The 27766-nt window shown below is 33.5% G+C and overlaps 1 protein-coding gene across 10 annotated transcripts in view; it reads left to right on the top strand.

Annotated features, from left to right (window-relative positions):
* FAM214A (family with sequence similarity 214 member A) overlaps window positions 1-26242 on the top strand; it is an 82785-nt gene extending 56543 nt beyond the window's left edge. For 6 of the 10 annotated variants that reach the window (XM_023527865.1, XM_011355135.2, XM_011355128.2 and 3 more), the window contains 11 exons: window positions 798-982; window positions 1964-2166; window positions 2453-2578; window positions 3347-5186; window positions 7006-7125; window positions 9120-9199; window positions 9904-10012; window positions 15090-15248; window positions 19791-19859; window positions 22135-22334; window positions 25242-25742. In XM_023527865.1, coding sequence (XP_023383633.1) covers window positions 798-982; window positions 1964-2166; window positions 2453-2578; window positions 3347-5186; window positions 7006-7125; window positions 9120-9199; window positions 9904-10012; window positions 15090-15248; window positions 19791-19859; window positions 22135-22334; window positions 25242-25395 — 3245 coding nt within the window. In that variant the 3' untranslated portion in view covers window positions 25396-25742. Of the gene's footprint in view, window positions 1-793; window positions 983-1963; window positions 2167-2452; window positions 2579-3346; window positions 5187-7005; window positions 7126-9119; window positions 9200-9903; window positions 10013-15089; window positions 15249-19790; window positions 19955-22134; window positions 22335-25241 lie in introns of all 10 variants that reach the window. The other 4 variants (XR_895624.2, XM_011355130.2, XM_023527862.1 and 1 more) reach the window with 4 other exon arrangements.
* Window positions 26243-27766: the final 1524 nt, after the last annotated feature.

Raw genomic sequence — 27766 nt, 5'->3', positions numbered from 1 at the left:
TTAATAATTTTGAAAGGTAACTGTGTTTAAAAAAATTAGAGCACTTGTGAGAAATTTTAAAATTACTGCAAGTGAAAATATCTGCAGGTTAGATTGTTTGGAACTGCGTAGTACCCCCCAAAATATCACACTTCATATATTGCAATTTGAGCCTGCATCTCCTGTTGGGTAATCATAGCATTTCTCCCTCTGCAGCTATCATTACTTTATTGGAAAGGCAGAGAAGGACCCCGTGGCTGTAAATGTCCACGTCACAGAATTAGGTCTGGGAGAATAAGGAGCAGGTTAAGGAAGGGAAGAGAGAGAAAAGGGGAGAAACATGCATTTGGAACTGTATCTTTTTCTAATATTTAATAATAGTAATAAAACATCTTAGCTAAAAATATATGACATAAAACATTTTAACCTTTTGCTATTGGTGAAGTTTTATGTGTGAAAACTATTGTATTTGACTTCCAAAACCAGACAATTATTTATAGGATTAAAGTATTCTTAAATCTTAGGTATTTAAACTGAAGTTTACATTAAAACATTTTTATGCCATAATTTTAACCAGCTTTGTTTAATTTTGAAATGTCCATCTCCTAATTTTGAAATATCCATCATCTCCTGACTGTGTATTTCGTGAATCAAGAGTTTACTGCATTTTAATTGCCTCATTTTTATTCTCTTTTCACTCTTGGTTAGTGAATATACTTGAATGCAGAATGTGACAGTAGTTATTTTAGGCGTAAAAGATGAGTTCTTATGAAGAGTACATTAAAGCAAAGGCTCCTCTTTCTCTTTTTTAATACCAGATACTTTAGACGAATATTTTGAATACGATGCAGAGGAGTTCTTGGTCTCTTTGGCCTTGTTAATAACAGAAGGACGAACACCTGAATGTTCCGTGAAAGGTCGCTCAGAAAGTTTCCATTGCCCTCCAGCACAGTCCTGTTCCCCAGGAACTACCAAACATGAATGCAGTGACAAGCTGGCCCAGGTAAGAACTGTGTGTGTGTCTAAAGCTTTTTATTTTATTTCTTTTAAACCTCTATAAACTACATAAATTCTGTCATCACCTTTGTTACATCACAATTATAATGTTTATATTTGAATATAAAATTAGTCACAACCATATAGAAAAATTCCTAAGCCTAGACCACAGCCAGTAACCTTGGCTGTTAAACAAGGCTCTTGAAGGCACAGTAGGTAGCTTTGCTGATCAGCAGGCAGATAGGCAGCCAATTTCTTACCTTTCTTACTCACTGAATTTAAGATGATGTTTGCTACCGTAATTCAGCTTTTTTTATTTTTAGAGTTTCAGCCCTGGCTCATCGACTTTATGTTCTTATTTATTTAGTGGATTGATGTTAATGATTATTTCCCCACATGAAGCAATTTCCCGCTTATATATATATTTTAATGGGAGGATACTTTCTGCTATCATATTAATGTTTTTGTATAATAGCGTTAAAATATCTATTTTGGTAATTAGTAAATATATAACTTGCTGTAAGGATTTTTCTTCCAGTTAGTTTCTTAAATGTAGTCCAAAATTTAAACTTTTTATATCTTGTATATTTTCAGCATTTAATGAAAACGAGTTGTTAATATCTTGGTGTTCACTTAGAATGAATCTCCTCTGTAATGATGAGTAATTAACAAACTAGGCAAAGCTGGGCCACCTCGAGGCCTGTCAAACATTGTGCATGGCAGTTCTTTTCCTACATGATAAAGCAAAGATATTCCCTCCCAAAAAAAATTTTGCATCATAAATTTTGTTCAGTACTAAACCTTGCACTCTAGAGCTCATTAGTGTTAATTCATTAATGAGGAAACTTAAACAGACAAGTCTAAGCAAGTTCTACAACTGATGGCTCATTTCTCAAACAGATGTATACTTAACAATGGTAATTTTCAAATTTAAATACAAAATTATGTGAGTTATTAAGACATTTCGCTTTATTCATTTTTTCCTAAGTGTCGACAAGCCAGACGAACCAGGTCTGAAGTTGCATTGTTGTGGAAGAATAACCTTCCAATCATGGTGGAAGTGATGCTACTGCCAGACTGTTGCTACAGCGATGATGGGCCCACCACAGAAGGAATTGATCTAAATGATCCTGCAATTAAGCAAGATGCGTTATTATTAGAAAGATGGATATTGGAGCCGGTTCCTCGACAGTAAGTTGTAGAACCCCGTTTGAAGTTGTTCTTGGTCAATCATGTTTCCACTGCTTTCTAGACATTATTTTAATAATATACCCTATCTTCGAATCCCTCTATTTATGTAGTAAAATTTAGATATTTAGTTCTTATGTGACTTCAAGTGACACCACCAGTAAATTCACTCCTATACTCTTGAAAGCACGCATCCAAAGTGATATGTTTATTTCAGTTTCTATTTTTCTAAAATTCATTCATTTTGTACTTGCTGACATTTAGATGATGTTTTTTTTACTTCCCTTAGGAGTGGTGATCGATTTATTGAAGAAAAGACTCTTCTATTGGCTGTCCGCTCATTTGTGTTCTTTTCTCAATTAAGTGCTTGGCTGAGTGTTTCTCATGGTGCTATTCCACGAAATATTCTTTACAGGTATGTATAGGGCAAAAAAGGATACAGTGTGTATTCAACTACATTGGTTATCTACTGAATGACATTTTGCCTTTTAAGTATTTTATTCCTTCATTTCTAAATATAAGTGGGTGAAATTTACTGACTTTTTTTCTCAAAACAAATTAGAGAAATGTAGATGTGAATCAGTGTAAATTTTGTTTCTTGGTTTAAATTTGGTATAGAATAGTTTTCAGAGAACTTTTAAACTTGCTTTAGAGAACCAATAGTGAACTTAGTGCTGCTATCATAAATAAAGTGGAAAAACTTTCTGGGCTGCTGAATTTCCGTAATGGTAGCCTTACTTACTTTTTGGCATTTCAAACACTATAAACATACAGGCTGCTAAACAACTCTTTAATTGTCTCTTTAGGCAGGTGGCCATGAAATAGAGAGTACCTCCTAATCACCTTACACAATAGAACTAACTGAATCCAATTATTTAGTGGTAACTACGAAGTTCTTTGTTTGTTTTGACAAAAGATTGTAAATTATAATATTCTTCAGATTTAATGCTTAAGTTCTTTGGTGTTCTTTAAAAGGTCATCTCTATTCCATACATAATCTACCACACTTCTTGTGTTGGTTTTATCAGGATGACATGCATGGTTAAGTAGCTAAAAGTTAAACCTCAATAGTAATTGATGCAAACAAAGATAAGTAGATGGCTGTTTAAAATGTTTAAATAATATATAATAATGGTATATATTTTATAACCCATTGATTCTATGTTTTTCTGTGTGATTCCAGAATCAGTGCTGCCGATGTAGACCTACAATGGAATTTTTCACAGACTCCAACTGAACATGTGTTTCCTGTTCCCAATGTTTCTCACAATGTGGCCTTGAAAGTCAGCGTTCAGTCCTTGCCCAGACAATCGAATTACCCAGTTTTGACCTGTAGTATTCACACTAATATTGGCCTGTATGAGAAAAGAATTCAAGAACGTGAACTTAAAGCCCATCAGCACCGCAATTCTAACGAAGCAGAACAATGTAGTACCAACAGTTCACAGCGTCTGTGTAGCAAACAAACTTGGACCATGGCACCTGAAAGTGTATTACATGTAAAAAATGGCACAACTCCAGAATATACTGCAGCTGTCAAAAATGGCAAACTATATCCAGGCACTGGCAGTAAATCTGACTATGGAACATGTCAAGCCAACATTCTGGGCTTCCGTGGTATAGGAGATAAAAAGTCTCAAGAAACACCAGTGAGAACTATAAAATCACTTTCAGTGATTGATTCCAGTGTCTCTAGCCACCAGAGTTCCTGGCAGTCAGTTGGTGAGACTAATCCCTTAATAGGCTCTTTAATTCAGGAGCGACAAGATGTTATTGCAAGAATTGCTCAGCATTTGATTCATTGCGATCCAAGCAGTTCACATGTTTCTGGACATGCATTTAATACGCAAGAATCTAGTTCACGTAATTCTAAACTTTTCCGTGTTTCACAAGAAAATGAAAACATGAGAAAATGTAAAGAAACTTTCTCCATTTCTTTTGGTAGTCCAGAGCTTACCTCTTCGGAAGATGCCAGTGAGGGGAAAATTCGAGCAAAACCAGAAACTCCTCGAAGTGAAACTTGCACTTCTAATGGTCTTTATTCTCGTCAGTCTGTTGGTGAGACTAATCCTTTAATAGGCTCTTTACTCCAGGAACGGCAAGATGTTATTGCAAGGATTGCTCAACACTTGGAGCATATTGATCCAACGGTATCACATATGCCCCGGCAATCATTCAACCTGTGTGACTCCAGTTCAGTTCCTTCTAAAGTGTTTAGGAGTTCATATGAAGACAAAAATTTGTTGAAGAAAAACAAGAATGAGGCCTCTGTTTCCATTTCTAATACAAAATTTTCCTTGTTAGAAGACTGCAATGAAGGGGGAAACTTAATACCTACCAAATCTTTTAGTTCTTTTAAATGCAATAGTAAAGTCAAGTCTTCTTTAAAACCGCAAATAAGAAGACATCTATATCAGGACAGTCCTAGTGAAATCATCCAAAATACATTTCAAAGAACACAGAACAAAGCCACTAGTTTATTGGCTCCCTCAAATATGTCTCATTGCAAAGAAAATAACTTAGATTTGGCAATCAGATTGGAAAATACACGTTCTGAGTGTCAATTTAAGGAGCAAGAAATTAGCAATGGAATTGATAAGCGGTATTCAAATTGCAGCAGTATTGACAAACAAATTTGCACAAATAAGTATAAGGAAAAAATAAAAAATGAAAATTGTAATCCAGAATCTTTTAACAATCACCAATTTGATAATTCAAAAAAAAAAGACTCAAAAGTGTCTATGTTGGAAATATCTGGATATTTGAACAAATATGAAAACAAGTGCTCAAACAAAGACTCAAAAAAGCCTACAACATGTGAGCAAAATATGCAACTTAATAGTATAGAAAATTATCTCAATAAAGATAATGAAGACTTCAAATGCAAAAAGTCAGACCAATTGAAAAATGAACAGGATAAGAAAGAAGATCCAATTGGTGAAAAATCTCAAAACCGTTCTCAGAGGAAGAGTGTAAAAGATTGTTTGTCTACATGTGAACGACTGAAAAATACAGAGGTATTGGTAGGTAATATCTAATATTTCAAATGTAATTCTAAAACGTCTGTTATGGTTTGAATTATGTTTCTAGGAGATCTACATATAAAGATCCTGAGTGCCCAGTATCTATAGAACATACAGTCTGATATAATAAACCTGCTATAGAACTAGTATTAACATCTTTGCAAATAACTCATTTGAGAGCAAGTGCTAGGTTAATTCTTCCTGTTGCCTTTTTTTATTTCAATATTATGGACAATTGATGGAGTGTACACAGGAGTTAGAAATAAAACTCATTTTAACGTATTGTTTATTTAGTCACTCTGGCAGTGTGCCACACATCGGCAGTATGCTCATTATTTTATGCCACTGCTTAGCTAAAGATTTCAGGAATATCTATAATGAAATCACTAGGCCATTGGTCAGCATTCCTGGGTTCCAGTCCTGACTTCACAATTAGGTCCTTGAGTGACACTGAATAAGTCACATAAGTTCTAAAAACCTCAGTCTCCTCAATTTAAAAATAAGAATAATAAATCTCTTTTGCCTATCTCGAAGTTGTGGTGACAATCAAATAATAGATTTTAAAATACTTTGTAAACCTTTAATGTATTATATAAATAAAAGATATTTTATTTCTATTTTATTTGACTTTCTACCAAACCACTTTTCAATTTAGAAAATTACTATTAGGCTCAAATTGTCTTCATTTCTCTAAGTAGTATCACAAATTTATATCTCAATTATAAAGAAAACTACTACTTAACTGCCTTAATTCAAATTTGAATGGCCTTGGTTTATCTTTATCACTCAGATTAGTTTTGCTGGGCATTAGAGTTTTACAATTGTACCTTATTTCCAATTACATTTTTTAACAGAAAGTCTCATCTCTTTAACATATGGGTTTAATCAAATGATAGTTTCTAATTTCTTAAAACTATGATTGTTGTGAAAACCTACCCTGGCCTTAAGACTATAGCTTTTCATGATCCTTTCCTGTACTCAATAGGGAGGCTTAATTTGGCCATTACATTTTTCAAGCCACTAAGTTTCATTTTTTCATGCACATTTTTTCATACAGCATTTACTATGTACCCAGGCATTCTTCTGAATATTTTACACACATTGGCTTACTTAATCCTTCTACTACACTATGAGGTATTAGGTTCTATTATTAATTCCAGTTTACAAATAAGGACCCTAGGCCTGTAGAGGAACTTGCCAAGGTTACAACACTAGTAAATAGTAGAGCCAGAAACCAAATTATTTTTTAAATTTTTTATTCATGTTTTTATGAATTCCTAGCCCTTTGGCCTACTTCCTGTATCACTTCAAAAACATGGTACTGTGACTGCATGAGATATATTTTTAAATTCATGTTTACTATATTTCTGTATCATGCCCCACCAAATTATATCCTCAGAGAATGTCTCTTAAAAATGGACAGTTTTCTATTTTAGAATATTATGCTTTTTCTACCTGTGAGTAGTTGTTTTTTTACAAATTAAAAGAATCAAATATTAGCTTACTAGATGCTAGACTGATTATTTATAGATATGATAAAGTATTTGAACATACTTTCTTTGGTATCGATGCTTTCAATAGAACATACTACTATGTTCTATTAAGTATGTTTCTAAAGAATACATTTTCTTTAGAATATTTGAGTTTATTCAGCAACTTAGAAAAAACTGCTGATATTGTTTTCTGATTAAAGTGTATGTGTATGTATAAATATAGATATATAGATCATTAGCTTTACCACCATGTAGTACCTCAGTACATATTAGAAATGAGTCTAAGACCAAAAAATATTACTATTAAAATCTAATTCTTTTCCTAGCAGAGGACTATGCCATTGAAACATTCAAGTGTCTGGCGGAAACATAATTTTCATTCTTTGGATGGAACCTCAACAAGAGCCTTTCATCCTCGAACTGGATTGCCTCTTCTTTCAAGTCCCGTAAGTAGTTTTCTCTGATCTCATGTTTAGAACTTGCAATTATCTAAAATGTCTGCAAATCATTTATCAGCATCATTCTGGTATAAAAAACACTACAGACTTCTATTCAATATGTTAGACTGAGTCGATATAGGAAGACCCCCTCCTCCTTCCTAAACACAGATATCCGGGGTAAAATATGACAAAACTTGTAAATACATATAATGTAAGAGCAAGAAAGATAAATCTATGAATACTAACTTGGGCAAATTATGGCCCTCCAGGCTATCTAAACCTAAGATAGTGCTAAGGTTTAATGCCCCTGCTGGGACAGGAGTCAAAACTCCAAGTCTGCACCAGTCATAGCTGGGACCTAATACCAGACTTGTCATAAAAGTAGAAACAAGGGTGGACTCCCCTTCCAGAGATGGGAAAAGAGGAAAAAATTTACCTATTAAGGGGTGCAACAGGGAGGTATATAGTGGATGGGAAAAGAAGCCCCCAAAAGAATTGTGACCTAAACCTAAGCCACTCATTGTACGGGTTCTGAATTTGTGTAGTTGATGAGTTTCAGAAACATCTAGCTATGAAATAACCATAAAACTAAATTGGAACCTGTGAAATTCATTGAGTCTCAGCAAAGGGAACATGAAACTATCCCACATCTATAGCGAAGGATTTGTTTTCATGGAAAATAACTTCTGCTGAAGATGATCTGGGAAGAAAAAAAAAATACAAAGTACTTTAAAAGAATCAGCAGTAGCAAGAAGTGGAAGAATTCACATTTAGGAATCCTGTTATCAGAGCAACCTGAAAAAGAGTAAAAAAACAATTCTGTTTAAAATGTTCCAAGAGATTAATGAAGGTAAAGACAGAGGGTTGAGATGAAGAATCATTTGGATTTGGAAGAAATAAATAGATAGTCTACATATAAAAAATATTACAATTTAAGAGTATACACACATGTACATACACATACAGATGGATTAAACAGTGGACTAGAATAACCTGGATAGATTTAGTGACTGGATTAGACAGATATTAAGAAAAGCACCTAGAATGAGGTACAGTGAGGAAGAGGGATGGTAAAATATGAAAGAGCCATGGACGATAAAATAAGATGCTCAACATAAGTCCAGTAGAAATTCCGAAAGGAGGACTAGATGGAATAAGGAAAATGCAATATTAGAAGAAATGAAGGTAAAGACCTTTCCAGAATTGAAGAGTGATAGTTTAGGTTGAAAATTTCACATTAAGTGCTGACTACAAAAAAATCATATGGTACACTTGTACAACTCTCAAAAATATTGAGGTTGTTTAGACTTTCAGTGTCATGTTTTTCTTTGTCACCAATTAGACTAATCACTCAGATACTCATGCAATATTAATTCTAGAAACAAATCTAACTGGCATGTCGTATATGATTTTACCTTTAATTTACACTCGGGTCTTTCACTTTTAGGATATTTAGTGCTAGAGGTGGTTTGTCTTAAATGTAATCTGGTATTCAATGGTGCCTCTAACTCCCCAGTGCAGTAATTTTCAAACCTATTGTCTTGGAAGCCCCAGGATTCTTAAAAATGTGCAAGGTAGTGGGGATGAGCAAAGGAGCAACACAGGACCCCAGGTTCCCATAACCATTAAGTCTTTTTTTTCTTTTTATGTTAAAACTATAAATCTTTTATTTCCATCCCGCCCCCGCCCCAAAATACAGAAGTATATAAAGTAAAAAAGTCTTATTATATGTTGGGATTCCATGTTTGGTTTTAGAAAAAAATGGTTCTACTTCTTAAATCAAAACCTAGTAAAAGTGCCTTTATTAATCATCTGTTTTTTCCATACTAGTTAATAAAATAAAAATATTATGTAATAACAAGCCTTATTTTAAGTAAGCTGTTACAGGAGAAGGTTATTATTTTTAAGATATGCTTAGCTTTCATTTGAAAAGTATTCTATCAACTCAAGAAAAAAATTATAGCCTTTACAAATATCACAAATGATTATTTTGACCGTAGGTTCCTCAAAGAAAGACACAATCAGGTTGCTTTGATCTGGATTCTTCGTTACTGCATCTGAAAAGCTTAGCATCTAGAAGGTATTTATCTTAATATTCGTTTGTGTATATGATATAAACAGTATTACACAAAATTCTGACCTTTCACATAAAATAATGTTGGCTCTAAAAATAAAAAATTTAATGGAATCTTATTTTCTAGTTAGTTATATCATTTTCATTGTGATTTCACACACACTTGTTATTAAGGATGAGTCAGGGAGAAAATTAAAAGTAGATGCTATATATTGGTCATCATAATAAATAAACACTTACATTGATTTTAACGTTTAAGTGGGTTTGTATATTTCTGGTCATTCACATCCCCTTTTGCCTTATACTATTTTGCAAAAAAGCCTTGGCAATTTGTCCCTGTTGACATATAATATTCTTATATTCTTTATTCACATAATGTTGCCCTTGTATTCTCATTTTTAACTGAAAATGAAAATTGATATAAAAGAATGCATTATTATATGTTTCCAGTAGATGCCATTATATGATGTGTTATAAGTTCTACCTTGAAACTTTCTAGGATGTTATAGATGTTCTTTATTAAATATTATAATGATTATAAAATATGATCTGGAATTTTAAACTAGATATTTCATATCTTAAAATTTGGTTAGATTAATTTTTTATTATGGTAGTTTAAGTAAAATTGATCAGATTATCTTAATTTAACAGCAAAAAGTTAATTAGAAAATATTATGGTTAATATGTCCATTTCTGACTTTTTTTATTAGTCCTCGGCCATGTTTGAAAATTGAAGATGATCCAGATATTCATGAAAAACCATTTCTGAGTTCTAGTGCTCCACCTATAACAAGTCTTAGTCTCCTAGGAAATTTTGAGGTAATGTTTTTTGAAACTATTTTTAGAGTCGCGGTTTCTTAAACTATATCCAGGGGATAATTTATGTCATTTGCTTATAAAAAGGAAATAAAAAATTGGATTGTATTTTTCCAAAGCCTTGAAATCACCTTCTTTCCTTTTCCTTTTCACCAGAAGTGAAGTTGGGAGAATTGTTGACAGTGGCATCTTAGAATTGGGTAGTTTGTAGAGGAGACAGAGGACTTAGATAAAATCACATTGGATGGAGGTATCTATTACTCTAGCCAGAGGACAGACTTGACTCATTTTCTTACCTGGTAAAACTGGCCTTGAAGGATGATGGTGTACTGATGGCAGTCCTTTCATGATCAAGGAGGTTGATTTTTAAATCACATGGTTTCTTGTACTGTATTTACAGTTTCTCTGTAAATCTAAATCTATTCTAAAATAAAAAGATAATTTAAAAAGTCAAATGGTTAAAGGTCTTTGATACATGTGCTGCTTTATTTAATAATGAATATAATATACTTGGGATCAAGTGTATTATTATGAGTTTAGTTGTCATTAATTAGAAAACAACCTTAAATATGAACCTGCTAATGACATTTTAAAAGTGATTTTAATTGATGAGGTTGTTTTTTTTTTTTATGGAAAAATAACTTAAAATTTATATTTTTAACTTAAATAGCTTTACTAGAGTTGTGGTGTTTTGATATAGTAACAGTATATTTTATTTAGACAATATTTTAATATCGAGGCTGTCTTTTAAAGTTTTAGTGGAAATAAAAAGAAAATATATGTTATGGTAAGTAGACCTTTTTTCTATATCACTGTCAAGGTATCAGTTCAGAGATGTTGAATTCTCTGTTCTTTGTCATTTAAAATTACATAAGGCCCTTGTGAGGATCAGGTCCTCTGAAACCTTTTTATTACAAGAATATTTAAGAAGGGGGGAAAAAAGAGCTTTGATATCTGAAAGCTTTAGGAAAGGGAAGTTGGTTAAAGATCAGTACACTTATTTTCACACGATTCTATTTGTGCAGATATGCACACATTTTCATGTGACTTCTTAAATAGAAAAATTATATGATTTAAGAGAAGTTCTGAGACTGTCCAACCCATAGGTCCTCTTTAATTTATAATGAATTTGATGCTCTCTCCAGTAAATCACAGGAGATATTCCACTTTGTGAATTTGACTCTCTGTGGCAATCTAAAAAGGGTAGTGGGGGGATGGATGAATTACTAAACTGACACATTGGTTTTGTTTCATGATCCAGGGCAAAGTATTTTTTGCCATGATTTGTGGGGCTCTAGGTAGAGTCTAGAAACACATGGACCTAGAGCAACACCCAAATAGAAGGCTGTCTTTCTGACTTCTGAAGCTAGTTATTTTTTTCTTGCTACCACTTAGAGTTTTCCATTCCAAAAATTTCATTCTCATCCTTTTCACTTATCTGTCTTGTGATTCTCTTCTGTCATTTCAATCCAGCACAATACTGACAGCCATTTGAAATGGGTTATTTTTCCTAATGAGGTAATCCCATTAATTTCTATCACTATAAAATAGCTTGCATTTTCTAAAATTTTATTTAAGTAGACCCATTCAGTATTTACTCTTTTTTGGAGGCAGGGGCTTCTTTCACTCACCCATATTTGAAATTATCTGTATTGTCCTGTATATCAAGAGTTTGGTTTTTTGGTTTGTTTGTTTGTTTATTGCTATTATTATTATTGCTGTTATATGGCAATAAACATTTGTTTATTAAATCACCCGATTCTAGACATTTGGGTCTTTTTAAGTTTGGGACTATTACAAATAAAACTATTACAAAAAAAAAATATTCATGTATGAGTTTTTGTATGGACATAAGTTTTCATTTTGGTTTGGTAACTACCCAGGATTAGAATGTCTGGGTAGTATGATAGGTGTATGTTTTACTTTTTAAGAAACTGCTCAACTATTTTTCAAAATAGTTATACCATTTTTAATTCCCACCAGCAATATATGAGAGTTATAGTTCCCCCACATCATTGCCAACATTTGCAATAGTCAGCCTTTTTAATTTTAGCCATTCTAGTAGGTGTGTAGTGCTATCGTACTGTGGTCTGAATTTGTACTTCCCTATGACTGATACTGTTGGAGCCTCCTTTCTGTGCTTTATCATTTAGCTTTGCTTTCCCAAATAAGCACATATGTTTTCCAAATATTTTCTCTAAGTCTAAGGCTGATTTACATCTCTGTAACAGTCTTTTAAAGAACAAAGGATTTTAATTTTGTTCATGTCCAATTTATTATTTTCTTTTATGGATCTTGATTTTGACGTTGTATCTAAAAAAATTTTTGCCTAGCCCAGGGCTTCTCAGCCTTAGCACTATTGGTATTCGAGCCAGATAATTCTGTTATGGGATCTGTTTCAAGCATTGTTAGACATTTAGCAGAATCTTTAGCCTCTACCCACTAGATTCCAGTAGCACCAGCTCCTTACCCCAGTTGTAGCAACCAAAGATATCTCTTAACATTGACATGTGTCCCCCGGTTGAGAATCATTGACCTAATCCAAGGTCACAAAATTTTTCTTCTATATTTTTCTTCTTTAAGTTCTATTATTTTAGCTCATACATTTATATATGTGATCTATTTTGAGTTAATTTTTATATATGATATGAAGTATGCGGTCAAGGTTCATTTTTATGAATATGATTGTCCATTTATTCTAGTTTTGAAATCAGGTATTGTGAGTCCTCTAGTGTAGCCTTCTATCTCAAAATTGCTTTAACAGTTCTTTTCCTTCTTCATAAAAATTTTAGAATTGGCTTATCTATTTCTACAAAACAGCCAACTGGATTTGGTTTGGAAAATTAACATCTTAAGAATCTTAAATCTTTTGATATATGAACACAGTATATCTCTACATTTATTTAGCTATTTGATTTTTTCATCAGTGTTTTATAGTTTCTTAGACATATTTTTATAGATTTATATGTAAGTATTTCATGTTTTCTGGTGATAATTGTAAATTGTACACTGAAAGTTTTAAATTCCAATTATTCATTGCTATATATTAAAATATAAGTGATTTTATATGTATACATATATATAATACATTTACATATATGTATATATAATCTCCTATGACCTTACTCAACTTATTTATTACTTTTATTGATTCTTTTTAGATTCTTTGGTATTATTTAGGTAGATGCTCATATTATCTACAAATAGGGACAGTTTTATTTCTTACTTTGTTATATGTATGTCTTATATTTCCTTGTTGTTTTGCACTGAGTAGGGCCTAGAATCCATGTTAGCATATTTATTTAAAGTCACAAAATTCTGAATCAAGTTAAAGACTAATATGGGTCATTGACTTTTTCCATAAGCATTTTAATATGTGCTTTTCCTATGAACATTTTATACATCTTTAGAATATTTTTCTTAAACACTTATTGAGTACCTACTATGTGTTGTCATATATGCTGGGAATACAAAGCTAAATAATAAGATTCCTGTCTTGGAGAAGTTTGTGGTCTACTAGAAAAGATAGTCATATAAATAACTTATAAACCCAAGTAATTAACACTGTAATAGAAGTTTCTTCAGTCTTCATATGTCCACTCTCTGCTAAAGGGATGTGGGAAAGCTTTACTGAGGAACTGTCACTTGAGCTTGGTTATAAAAGGTGAGCAGGAATTTGCCAAGTAATTTGTGCGGGGAGTGGCAAAGGATTCTATACAGAGGGAACCACATGCACAAAGACACATGTGCAAAGTAGTGAAATAGCATGGTGGTGCTGGAAAGCATCAGCTGAAACTGGAGCATGAGACTCTGCAAGTGGGAAGAGATGATGCAAGAAAGGTACAGGGGGCTTAATGCCATGCTATGAAGATCTGACTTCATCCCATAGATACCAGAAACACAAAGTTTTTAACCTGGTGAATGACATAAGGCATTTTTTTAAAAAAGATAAACAACTCTAGCAGTAATACAGAGGATAGAGATGGAAAGACGACTTAGAAGACATTGCATTTGTTTGGAGAAGTTATGAAGGTCTGAGCAAGGTTACTGGTGGTTGGGGAGAGAGCAGAGGCCATGAGACTGAGACGTCAAATCACCAGGCTATGGATTGAATTGATTACAGGGCAGGAAGGAGATAGAGAAGGTTGTTGTAACATGGGTCTCTCAGTCTTTTTGACCAGGGGACTTTAGAATTGCTGATTTGCTCTTTTACATTTAGATAGAGTACACAGACTATTAGACTCATAAGGGCTTGCAGAGTTCCTTTTCAAAGAATTACCGAATCAAAGAAATGCTACTCACGTGATATATGCATATATGTGCTGATATAAGTATACAAAAGAGAGGTTTGTGAAAGGTTTAAAATGTTTCTGGAAACATTTCCATACCTGGAAAGATAAACATTAAATTGTTAACAGTGGTTATCTCAGCAAGTGAGCTTGGGATAGATGGATAAGGATCTTCTCTTCTGTTTGTATTTCTTTAAAGTTTTTTTTTTTCTAATGAGCATTTTTTAAATTAGATAATAAAACATATGTCATATACAACAGTATTTTTTTAAAGAAGCAGTTATTTCTTGGTTAAAGTTATAAGTGCGTGGCTTTCTCTTTTGATAGAACTTCTGTATATGACCTGCTAACAAGTTGTCAAGTGCTTCTCTGCAGCTAGCACCATGAAAAGGCTGTGCAAGGGATGAGAAAAATTTCTGATATTATACCTGCTCTAGAGTATATTTTTATTTACAGAGATAAGAACAACATTAAACAATTAGGTCTAACTAATGGTGAAGTTCAAGAATAGTTCAGCATGGGTTGGAATAGTGAGAGGTGGCCAAGTTCAAGAATAGTTCAGCATGGGTTGGAATAGTGAGAGGTGGCCAAACTCTGTAGGATGGTAGAAGATTGATGCCCCAGGGAGGAGCTGATTTCAGGTCAGATGAATATCTGAAATGAGGGCATGGCAATGGTAGCAACCATTTTTCTAGTGCCAGAAGGCATAGGAATGTATTTCTTGAAATAGAAAACAAAATGAATGTGTTAACTTGTTATATTTATTTCTTAAAAATTATTTTGTCTTCCAGGAATCTGTCTTGAACTACCGTTTAGATCCTCTCGGCATTGTCGATGGTTTTACTGCCGAGGTAGGGGCAAGTGGTATTTTCTGCCCCACACATTTGATTCTTCCAGTTGAAGTGTCATTCTACAGTGTTTCAGATGATAATGCTCCCTCTCCTTATATGGCAAGTATTTTTAAAATTGTCTTTTTCTGCTAAAATCAACCAACTTAATGACAAATGTCTTTAAGATTAGATATTAAGGATTGCTTTGGTGCAATGTTTGAAAGTATAAAGCATTTCTTAAGAGAAAATTGAAGGCTGAATAGAAACTAATATACCAAAATAGTACCTCACAACTTCTTTCTGAGCTATCTCTAACAGTAGATACCTTCTTTTGCATTTGATGATGGTGCCGAAAATTTATTCTATGTAATTTGAAAAAATGACAAAATTTGATTAGTGACACTATAATTCTATATCTTGCTGAGCTCACACAAATTTTCGCATCCAAGTACTGACCAGGCCCGACCCTGCTTAGCTTCCAAGATCAGACAGGATCAGGTGCATTCATGGTGGTATGGCCGCAGACTCACACAAACTCTCAAGTGCTTACAGTGCACTCTAGTCCCACGAGGGTTGCCCTCACATGTGATCCTCATCTCAAGTAGAGTTTACATAAAGATTTGGTAACTTAAGGCTTCTATAGGCCCTTTCACCCCCTTTTTCTTGTTTGGTTTATCTTTGGACCATTTTTTCTCAATCCTAGGGTTCTTTAGAATATTTGTTATTTCTGACTCTATGCTAATGTTTTAGTGTAGAGTAAGATAGCTAAGGGGAATTAGAGCACGGTTTTGAGCCTTATGATCCTATGACTTGATCTTTCCCATTTTTTATTCCAATAGATTGAGGATAAAATAAGCCTTCAACTGCTTACTGATACTGAGTCCCAGAGTATGATTAGTATCAGCCCTTTTGCAAAAAACAAAGAGGGAGAAGTGGCTAGCAATGCAAGTATATAAAAAGTTTACAGTGACAGTGTCAAATATGGAGTCAGATCTGGGTTTTCATGTTTTAGGTCTTATTTTGAGAAGTACATATTTCTATAAGTATAGAAATATACAGCACTGGTCTTGCTGCTTTAATGTCCTTAGCTACTACCTGGTCCAGTTGCTTCCTCTCCCCCATATTCTATATTTTCAAGGACATAAGTAACAGTGTCTTTTGCTATTAGTAAAAGTCATGAAAAGGGAATTCTATGTAATCGAGAAACAACAGAAGAAGGGAAATTATACTTTTTTGGGAACTAAATACAGCCTACCCATTATTTGCCCAATTTGCTCAAGGAAGCCTGACTCCATTCTAAGGGTGAAAATTTTAGTCAAGAGCATAATCAGTGTTTCATACCCTGATAGAAAAAGCACATTGGGCTGCTCATTTATTCAAAGTTTCCTTTTCCCAATATTTACACTGTGGATCACAATTATAAGACACACAACACTGGTTATTATCAAAAACAGAGGCCTACTCCTTCAAACACTTGCCCAGTTATCACATAAGCCACCTGTTTTTCATTTACCATAGAAAGATGGATCCACTTTTCCAGTAATTTTTGAAAAAGTAACTGCTAATTTTGAATAATTAATAAAATGGAAAGTACCATTGATATAAGTTCAATATCAGAAAAAAAACTGTATTATACTGGCATGCTTATAGTATTAGAATATAGCTGTAAAGATGCCCATTTTGCTTTACTAGGACATCAAGAGGTCTCATCAGTTTCACATATTCTACTAGTACATAGCGATAGAGAATTTAAAGATAATGTCTACAATACTATATCTGTCATTATGTACCAAGTCCTGATGACCATTAGGATGATTTAGAAATAAAAAAAGTGAATTGGCTGAAAATCAGCTCAAATAAATATCTTGTGAGTGAAATTCATGAGCAAGGGGTCATTTGAACTGTGCTTTAAAAAAGCAAAACAGCATTAATCCTTAACCTTGGTTGACGTGTAAAAATGGATTAAAATAAAGGATTGAGAGAGAGAAAGAGAGAATTTTGTCACTGTGTCTCCAGAAAGTACACACAAATGGTTACAGATTTGAATAGATATGGGAAAGAGTTTAAATCAGGTTATTGAGTTGAGTTAGTCTACCCTTTAAGAATCCCTGATTTACTTTTCTCTGATAATATTTTTCAATAAACTTTCCATTATGTAATTTTTTTCTAAGTCAATTTACTCATTAGGAATGGGTTCCCTTTACAAATGACCCTGTCCGAATCTTAGAGTACAGATCTTTCCTACTATAAATTAATATAATTAATCTTGTTTTTCAGGGAATCTTATTTATATTACATATTGGTAGCTTAAACTGTTTTCAAAGAACTGATCAGGTTTTGATAAGATAATACATCTCGTAGACCAGCAGAGCTGAGACACTAAACTCCTATTTGTTACTCTAATAATCATCTTGGGACCTTGCATCACGAATTATAAAAATAACTCACAAAGGTAAAATTTTAGCACAGAAAGTTCTGTCTTTGTGCCATAGAAGTGATACAGGACTTTTCATTAAATAAGATTAACTCAAAGCTATATACCATCTCTCTTCAATGGGCTGTCAGTAGTTAAAATGTTCTCTGAATGTATTATGACAACATTTCACGATTTCAAAACGATCACATGGTAGAACCAGGCAGAAAGGTCTAAAGCAGGTGTGACAGTGGCAAATTCATGGTATGATTTGCATTATCATTATAGAAGGGCCATATATTATTTTATTCCATTTGTAATTAACCAAATTAAGATAAACTTCTTTCAGTTTTACTTAGCTTTGTATATTCTCTATTGACAATAATGAGAGACTGAGTTTTTATATAAGATTTGACCCAGTTTAGCTTATCTTAACCTTTCTATTCTATCCTAAAATACTAGAAGAATATTTTTCTTCTTTATGTTAAATACAGCAACTTTTCATAGATAGAAATATTAATATGCTGACTTATTAAAATAAATAATTTAATAATATTAATAAAATTCTAAACAATTTCTCAATTCCTTTCTAAAATTCCTAATTTGCCAATCCATTACTGGTCTACATTGCTTAGAAATTATTATAAAGTGTTGCCTTAATCTTTATTAAAGTTTTTTAAAAATCTATATTCTTTCTTTATAAATTGATTTAGTTACATTATCACGTTCTAAAAACTATTAGAATTGTACGTATTAAAGGAAATATGTATAGGTTTGATAGTAACTTTTGCCTCACCAGTTTTCCTTTATTTATTTAGGGGAGGGTGGCAAGGAAAAACAGTAATGCATTACCTGTAGCAATGTGATTATAAAGTTAGCTATTATTTAGATATATTTTACTTTTTCTTTCTGGAACTAGGAAGAAGAGGGGCATTATATACCATAGCATTTTTCATTTAGAGCAGATTATAAAAATTATTTAAAAATTATTTAAAGCTTCATTGCCGTTTTTTATTAGGGATGAAATTAGTCTTAGCTATTTTCATATTCTAAATGACCATGTGATCAATCAGATTTGTCAAGAACCACGTTTGTTTTCTCATTGGCCATTTCTGTGAACATTTCCCAATATTAGCTTGTTAATTTAATAGTCCGATGTTAAATGCTGGAATTGAGGTGTTCACGCATCAGAGTCTGGTCTTCCCTTTTACTTTTGTCTACTCCTTTTATCCCTCGACCCTGGACTGTCTTTCAAACCCAATGAAGATGTTGCTTGATGGGACAGTCCTGTTTTATATTTACATTTATATAAGATAGACATGTTTTGGCATGTACAACAAAAAATGATGGGATACGAAATGTAGAGCATGCAATTATTCTAATTAACTACCTTAACTACTCAAAGGAAAACTATTTTTAGCTCCATTAAAACAGATGAATCAGCATTCATTTCTTAAAGCTATCTAAGAATTAAGTATCACAATCACTGCCTTTAGGCATTTGGTCATTCTGGTTCTCTAGAAATTTTTACACATTCCCATTGTTTCCCATTGTTTGGACTTCTGCAGTGATTAGAACATCCTTTTCAGAAAACTACTTTATATAGTACAGCAGTGCTTCTCAAACTTTAATGTATGTTTGATATCATATGGAGAATCTTGTTAACTTGCAAATTTGATTTGGTAGGTCTGGGGAAAAATGAGAAATTCTGCACTTTTAACAAGTTCACAGGTGATACTGATGCTGGTCTGTATCTAGTAAGAATTTACTTCATTTTTGGTCAAGGCTTAGACCCTTCCACATTTCTGACTTTTTATGTGTCCAAAGACCAATAAATTGTTCTGCTTCTTAATTTCCCTTCTCCCACATGATACAAGGGAATAATCCTGTCATCTCCCTTCATCCTTTTTAGTTAAGGAACTTCTTACTTCTCTATATCTTAATAGAAATTACAAGCAGCATGATATTATATATTTGTTATTTATTTGCTACATTTGTTATTTATTACATATTTGATGTATATATTATTTATTGCAACATCTCCAGGAAGAACAGTAAATTGTTTCCATACCAGTGGGACCCTCACTATTTCATACTCATAGAATGTATCTCTATTAATTCAATGTGAATGTTTTTCCATACAAATAGAATTCTGAAATTTTAATAATTACATGATTTATTAATATTATTTGTCTTTTATATACATGTGCATCAGTTTTGTACTCAAATTTGTCTTCTTTTATTTCAAGGGTGTGATTACTTTAGAGTCCCTTGGTAAAAGGGGTTATCGAGTACCTCCTTCAGGAACAATACAAGTGGTATGTGTTTTATAGCCTACAATTGCAATAATCATTCTCTCACATACATATAGAACTTAGCCCTTTCTCCTGCTACTGCTGCTGCAACAACTTTGGTAAGTAACAGTGGGTCTGCAGCTTTGTTTGGAGTTTCCCTGCTCTGTCCCAGGAATGACCATTTGGGGACCTCCATAAAGGAAAACATTAATAAGCTAATCAAGGTGAATGCTTTAGAAAAATAGTATATAACAGTCGATATCACTTAAAGAGAGCTATTTACAATATAATTAGAACCTAGCATTAGCAGTGCCTTCTATTTAAAATAGTAAGCCAGATTGAGATCAACCTATTTAAAAGGAGACCTCAAATATTAATATTGCTTTGGCAAGAAACTTGGGAAACAAAATTATATTATGCCTAGTGCAATAATTCCTAAATTGATCTAACGAGATGGTGACACAAAGCAAAAATGTCGTCTGACAGATGTCAGGGCAGAGAAGGCATCTTTCCTTTTGGTCTAGGTGTTGATCCAGCTTAGGTTCAGAAGAACTCTTCTAGCCCAGAGCAGTTCTTCATCTTCCTTGGTCTAGGGTTCTCAGAAGAGTAATTTGATATCAAGACCACTTTACTAAACTGAGATCATCTCCAAGTCAGACCCAGGATAATCTGGAAAGCCCAGAAGTCTATTACAGAGTTGACTCTTGCAGACTGAAAATTGTCTAGCTGTATCTGTCAATCATACATCAACAAAGCTGACATTAAAAAAAAAAAAAAATTGAGTCTAGCTGAGTTTCTTGCACGCAGGATCTCTTATAACTCAAAAAGCTTTTTTGACCTTTGGCCTCAGTGTGATCAGTGCTTCACCAGACCACTTTTACTCATCACCTTTGTTCCAATACAGCAAAGGAGTCTATACATTTGCTTATTTCATATTACACAGAAATGAAACATGGTACTATGCAATATATGTGTGTATATATTACAGTATATACATAAACGTATAAATTTTACTGAAGAAGAATCACTGCATTATTAAAGTGATATTTTTATGTTGAATGGATTTCTTAAACTAAAAGAATGATAATCTGTTCTCTTGCCTCTGGCTGCGTAGCTCATGTGAAAGTTTGGGTCACTGGAAAACTATCAGTTGTCATAATAATGAAGCATAAACACAAAAGCAGCACATTCATCTCTTGTTTGAGGACTGCCAACTTTAATGGTTAATTTTAAATACGGAATGTAGGTCTCTCATACGTCATATAGTTTAATAATGTAAAAATATGGTTTGAACTCCTGGCTTGCTAGTTGTGTGGTTGTTGAATGTATTAGCCTTAATCTTAAGACTCACTAGATTTAAAAAATTGGATCATAATATTGATATATTTCTCATTTTGATTCAGTGAGTGATGTCCAGTGCCACGGATGAGCTTCTGAAAGCATGGGCACCAAGTTACCTATTGATGTGTTGGTAATTTGGTTAAAGTCAGATCGGCAGTTTGAGATTTTGTTTATAAATCAGTATTTTAAAAAATAATATTCCTTCAATTATTAATAGCCAAGTATCAATTAAATTTAATTCAGTTTTCACTAAGGATATTTTTATATATTATGATATTGTTGATGATAAACTGTCACTTCAGTTTTTGAAATGAATCTATGAGAACATTAACTATTATTTAGCCTACTTTGTAACTAATGATAATAAACTTTATTTTCTAAACTTGGATACGATTCCGGATAGGAAAAAGTCTTTTTTGAGAATATATTTTAAATTTTGTAATAACCATATGTACCTAAAAGTCTACTTTTACCAAGATTTTAATTTTTAAAGATTTTATTTAAGTCACTATTAAAATGTGAGGAAAATTAAAATTCTATTTTAAGAAATTTGCAGTTGCTACACTTTAATGAAGCTAATGTTTGAAATAAATGAACTGGAATGCTTTAATCTAGTGAGGGTATATTTTGCTTAACCTAGTGGAACCATTTCTTAAAATCTGGACTAGGAGCAATAGTTTTGTATTGTCTATTATTGACATGCAATTTGTGACTAAAGATATTTATTTGTTACAGAATTTTACATTATTGTAAAATAAAACAATAAATTGAACCATTTAAAAACTATTGAATATTATCTCATAAATTCAAATTTCATTAACTTCAGTCCCCAAAACTGAAGTATATCCACTGGGATTTATTTATTATTAAAAAATCTAGTTTATTATTGGCATAATCATTTTGAGTCAAGTCAACAAATCACCATTTTAAAAGAGTAATTTCTATATTGTTTCTTCAGACCTTATTTAATCCTAATAAGACTGTGGTGAAGATGTTTGTTGTGATATATGACTTACGAGATATGCCAGCCAATCATCAGACATTCCTACGACAACGAACTTTTTCTGTACCAGTTAAACAGGACATGAGGAGAAGTGTCAATAAAGAGAACATCCAACATTCAGAAGAACGGTTATTACGCTACCTCATACATCTGAGGTATGTTTCAAATGAATGTTAAAATATGTTATTTTAGAACAACTCTAAAATTTTTAGTTTTTTTAAAAAACTGTCACTCTAACTAGACCAGTGCCTCTTGGAATCTGCTTAACTTGAAAATTCTTGGTGATATGCCAAGATGCAGAAACACATGGCATAACTTCCTACAGTCATTATTACTTGTTGAATTTGGGGAGTTTTCATTTATAGCTTTGTAATGTAATTTTATATCAAAACAAATGCTGATAAATCTGGGGCAGTAAAACACATTTTCTAAACCAGTGCTGTCCAGTAGAATTATAATATGAGCCATATGTATAGTTCTGTATTTTCTAGTAGCCACATTAAAAAAGTGATGAGACAGGAAAGATTAATATGTTTTATTTAACCCAGTATGTCCAAATGTTATAATTTGAATATATAATCAATATAAAAATTATGAATGAGAGATTTTTACATTCTTTTGTTGTACTAAATATTTGAAATCAAGTATGTATTTTAAACTAACAGCATAACTCAATTTGAACTAGTCATATTTCAAGTGCTCAATAGCCACATGTGGCTACTAGCTACTGTATCAGACAGGGAAGTGTTTAACCTTCATTCCTTCATTTCACAAATGCTTATGTGTTAGGCATGCTTCTAAGCACTAGAAAACAGCTGTGACAAAATCTGTTCTCATGGAGCTTATGTTCTAGTGATTCCGTTAGAAATATCTTACCCTCTAACTTTTACTACCCACCCTCACAGCTCTACATTGTGAGAAACCATTTGTTTGCCCTTGAAGCCCAAGTTGTCAGCATCCTAAGGTTTTCCAACCTGAAATCCTAGTTTAGCTCTCAGGATCAATGAGTAAGTCTGTTGGTTAAGAGAGACAGTATTTTGTCAACAGTATTTTGTCTGTAACTCAATAATTTTCTCATACCATTCATAGTAAATCCTCAATCACGTCAGTGATGGTAATTCATCTCATCTTAACTCCTTACTCCAGGGAGCCCTATTCATCAGGAGGAGGCACCTTTCATGCAGGGCCCAGGCAGAGGCCCTCTTTAGTCTGTTACTGATGGTGCCACCAGCTATCTTTCAATAGATTTGTCTTATGGTGATCTGGAGTGAATAAGGATTGAGCTGTACATTTGAGTTCCATACTTGAAAAAGTCTGTTAAGTTAATTTGTTTCCCCTATAGCACTGCTTAATCGGGACTCTTGGGGTCTTCTGCCTGAAGTTCTGCAACCAAAGGTCATAATGAACCAGCATGGTGTATTTAAACCCAGCTTTACACTACCTGCCATGAGCCTCATGGGAAATGTTATACAGATTATGGGAATGAAAAATCTACCAAACAGACTTGGAAAACTTTTAAAGAAAAATGGTATAAAATAGACTATAAGAATAGCTCCCAGCCCAATCTAGAAAAAGAATTAACTCTCTGAACTTCCATTTGATATCATTCCTTTTGAAGTTTAACCACCTTAGCCATATGTGACCAACATTTAGCAAAGTAAAACTCAACTACCCCAGCTTTTATAATCTCCACATAACGATTAGATATTTTCAATACTCTAAAGAAACTTTTTTGCAAAGTAAGGCATAATTCCCAAAGCTCACTATATTCTCCTTCAGACTGAGATGGTGAAAAACTGCAGAAAGAAGAGTGAGACATTGGACCTAGAGGTTATTATGCTGAGTGAAATAAGTCAGACAAAGATAAATACCGTGTGATTTCACTTATATGCGGAATCTAAGGAACAAAAAAGAACAAACTCATCAAAAACTGACTCACAAATATAGTGGACAATTTGGTGACAGATAGAGGGTTGGGGGGCTGGGAGAATGGGGTGAATGTTTAAAGAAGTACAAATTCATGGTTGATAGATGGTCACAGGGATGGGGAGCACAGCATAGGGAATGCAGGTAGCATTAATGTATTGGCTAGGTGGAAAAACAGGAGAAGGGGCAATTAGGGGGATCGTTTTATAAACTATATAAATGTCTAACCAATGTATTGTATACTTGAAACTATAAAAGAAAAAAAGAGTGAAACAGAGGTCTGTTTTAATATACGCAACTGACAGCCAGATTTTTCAGCTAATTTAGGAATAAAATCTACAAACCCAGAGAGTACTTCCACTATGCAAAGGGAAAACCAGAGAAATTAGCACTAATGTCTACGTTTGACTAAATGCCAGATAAGTTTATACAATTAAAGATTACAGCCCCCGTATTATGTTATAGATATTAGCAGGGGATAGAAACTGTTCCATATTCAGTTTTGATAACCATTTTCATTTCACTGCTAACTCTTCTCCTGATTTTTAATGATAATTTGGCTTTATTTAGCGAGCCACTATGCTGATAGCAGCCCTTTCTCATCCAGTGATTGTCCTCAAAACTTGATTATTTTCTGTGGTGACTTTTCAAGTGTGGAATCAATTTTAATGTACTCAAAATTGTGGGAGGGCAAGTTTTGTGAAATGTATCAGTCTATGTGGCTAGAAGATGCTAGGCTTGCAAAGCCTAAATGTAGTATAACTGGCTGATATGAACTGAAAGGTGTATGTGCTCTGGTGTTAGGGATGAAAAGTAGAATTGTATGTGAAACCCAGATTTACAGAAGGAAGCATCTCTGGCATTGAGGGAGAAGGAAGTATGAAGTGTTCAGGAAATAGTAAGGGAGAGGTGCTTAAATAGTATCACATGCTTTGACAATATAAGACTTAAATATCTTGTTAAAAATTACTATTAATATTGTGGCAAGACTAATTTTTCCTACTTTTAAAATATAATTATTCAGGGTTTGTGTGTGTGTGTGTGTGTGTGTGTGTGTGTGTGTGTGTGTGTGTGTGTGTGTTTTAAAAGACTCATTACCTGAAATGATGCCTCTTTTTGTTTGTTTGTTTGTTCAGGTTCCAGAGTTCTAAATCTGGAAAGATCTACCTCCACAGAGATGTACGACTCCTGTTCTCTAGAAAGTCAATGGAAGTTGATAGTGGTGCTGCATACGAACTCAAATCTTACACTGAATCACCAACAAACCCTCAGTTTTCACCAAGATGTTGATAAGGAGTGACATTTTAAAGTATTCGCTGATTACCCCAGTTTGAAAGTAAAAATTAGCGTAGAACAGAGTGTACCAAATTAACAACCAGGAGAGTGGATCCTCTCCTGTTATCCTGGACCAGTTTTTATTAAAGGATTCCTGGAATGAGATCCACATATTCCAAGTAGACTGGAAACACTCATGTCCTAAGCCTTTTTGTACTGTTAAAACCACTTCGTTGGACATGTTGCAATAGCGGAACCCCCGGTTAGATTAGTGTTTACACATTTTATTTCTCAGTTATTTAATATTTAATGTTTTCCTTAATACTCAAGTGATGTTTGTCCCTAGTGTTCTAATGTAGCACAAATCCTATGTAAAATCATACTATGTATTTTTGACATTAATGTTGAAATCTGAAATATATGCACAAGTCTTTAATTTTGTGTGATGTGTTTTAAGTACTATTCATTTAAGTTATTGAAAAATGAGAATGAAATGTTAAGCTTCTTTAAGATTAACGCACTATGCAAGCATGTGTACTTTTTATATCTCTCGAGTTTAGTTTTTACAACACCCCTTCCAATTTGCTGTATCACATAGTAGTCCTTTAACATTCTGTATTAGCGGTGCAGTGCAGACTAAGCTGCTTCCCATTCCCTTTGCAAGTTCAGATCATCATGCCCATTCATATTCCTTCTAGAATCCCTTATCCCCCAAACTGTTCTATTTTTCCTTAATCACTACTACAGAAGCTTTACATTAAATTGCTGTCCCATGCTAGATAACTTTTACAAATTGTTAAAGAATATGTACTTTGAAAACAAATTAGTATTTATATTGTAAATATATGCAAAAAAAAAGAAACGTGTATTTGGCTTTTATTTTTAGATGAAACATTTACGTGATTGAGTAAATTTCTGGTAGTCATCAGACAGTTTCCACTCTAGTTTTACAACTGACAAGAAAAGAGGGAGAGATGTCTTGAGCCTGTCCCAAGTTCACTTTCTTATTCTGAGTCACAATGGAAGGCGTTTGGCAACTGGGAAAACCACTGAGCAAAGGAACTTGCCTGAGTGCATCAAAAGCCTTCCCTTCATCCCTCTTAGAAAGAAGAGTGGTTTTAGATGTTTGTGCAGATCAGATAACATGGCACGAATACTGGGGATGCTGGACAAAGCTACAAATGTAGGTTAGAAAATTCATACCACTCAAGTAGGCCAGACCCAGGAGACCTGGGAGTCTAGAACCAGGTGAGCAGTCTGGAATTTGGGAGACAGGAGGGTATTTGGGGGGCCTGGCTAATGTATAGACTATTCAAGAGAATCTAGAAAGATGATGAGTGTGGGGTTGCAGACTGTGTGGTGGCCAGCAAGAAGCCTCTTATAAATTTATTTTTAAATTCTTGCTAAAAGAGAAAAGGCTATTTATATTTTATACAACTAAAGAGTTTTCAGTGGCACAAATTTATAAAGATTTGTTCTCAGTCTTCAGGTTATGTAAAAACAACATGGAATTTTGGGACCCAAAGGGTTTGGATTGTAGTTCTAGCTATAATGGTATCTGATGGGAATGACTCCAAAAATCCCCTGACCTTTCTGGGTCTGCGTGATTGAGAAAATGGGGTGAGAATATTGTTAATGTGCCTTGTCTTCTTAAATTCTGTCATTTAATTCTTGGGATAAGTATTTCAATACATGTATCTAGACTTCGTATACATTTGACAAAAGTCAATATTGATAATTTTATATAAAACTTGGAAAACACCAAAGAGTTAAAACACCAAAGGACTTTTTAAAATTTCTTTTAAAAAGTTATTGCTTCTTTGACCCCCCAGTAATCTAAAAATTAGTAATGTATATTGTATGCAGGTATCTTTTTATGTGGCTACAGCACTGTAATCTTTCCAGAATTCTTTCTAGTACATGGTTTTCCACCTTCTCGGGCACTTTTTAGAAATTTTCAAGAAGATGACTGAAGCATCTTGGTGTATCTTGTGCTCTTCCTGGAGAGTTTGTGCGAGGAATACATGTGCTGACATTTGTCCCTCCACTTCTTAGCACATTTTTGCCCATGTTGTTTTTCCCAGTGAGGTATGGTCACCCGGCACCTGTTTGCTCTCACTTGCCTTGGCACTATATCATAATGGTTCTTTTTTCCTCTCTTCTTTTGTCACAGGCTGAAACTTTACCACACTTTCTACATCAATCCTCTTTGTATTCACAGATTATGTCACTAGATTAAGTGTTGCCATGCAGGTAAAGATAACAGCAGACAATTAACAGTGCTACTACCTATGGTAGATTGAATAGAGATTTCCTCACTTACTACAGGTTCACTTGGCAGTTTTACAGACTAACAAAATGAGTCATAACTGATAACTATTAAAAA

The sequence above is a fragment of the Pteropus vampyrus genome, unplaced genomic scaffold (assembly GCF_000151845.1).
Source record: "Pteropus vampyrus isolate Shadow unplaced genomic scaffold, Pvam_2.0 Scaffold19, whole genome shotgun sequence".
NCBI lineage: Eukaryota > Metazoa > Chordata > Mammalia > Chiroptera > Pteropodidae > Pteropus > Pteropus vampyrus.
This window is presented reverse-complemented; position numbering and strand designations above follow the sequence as displayed.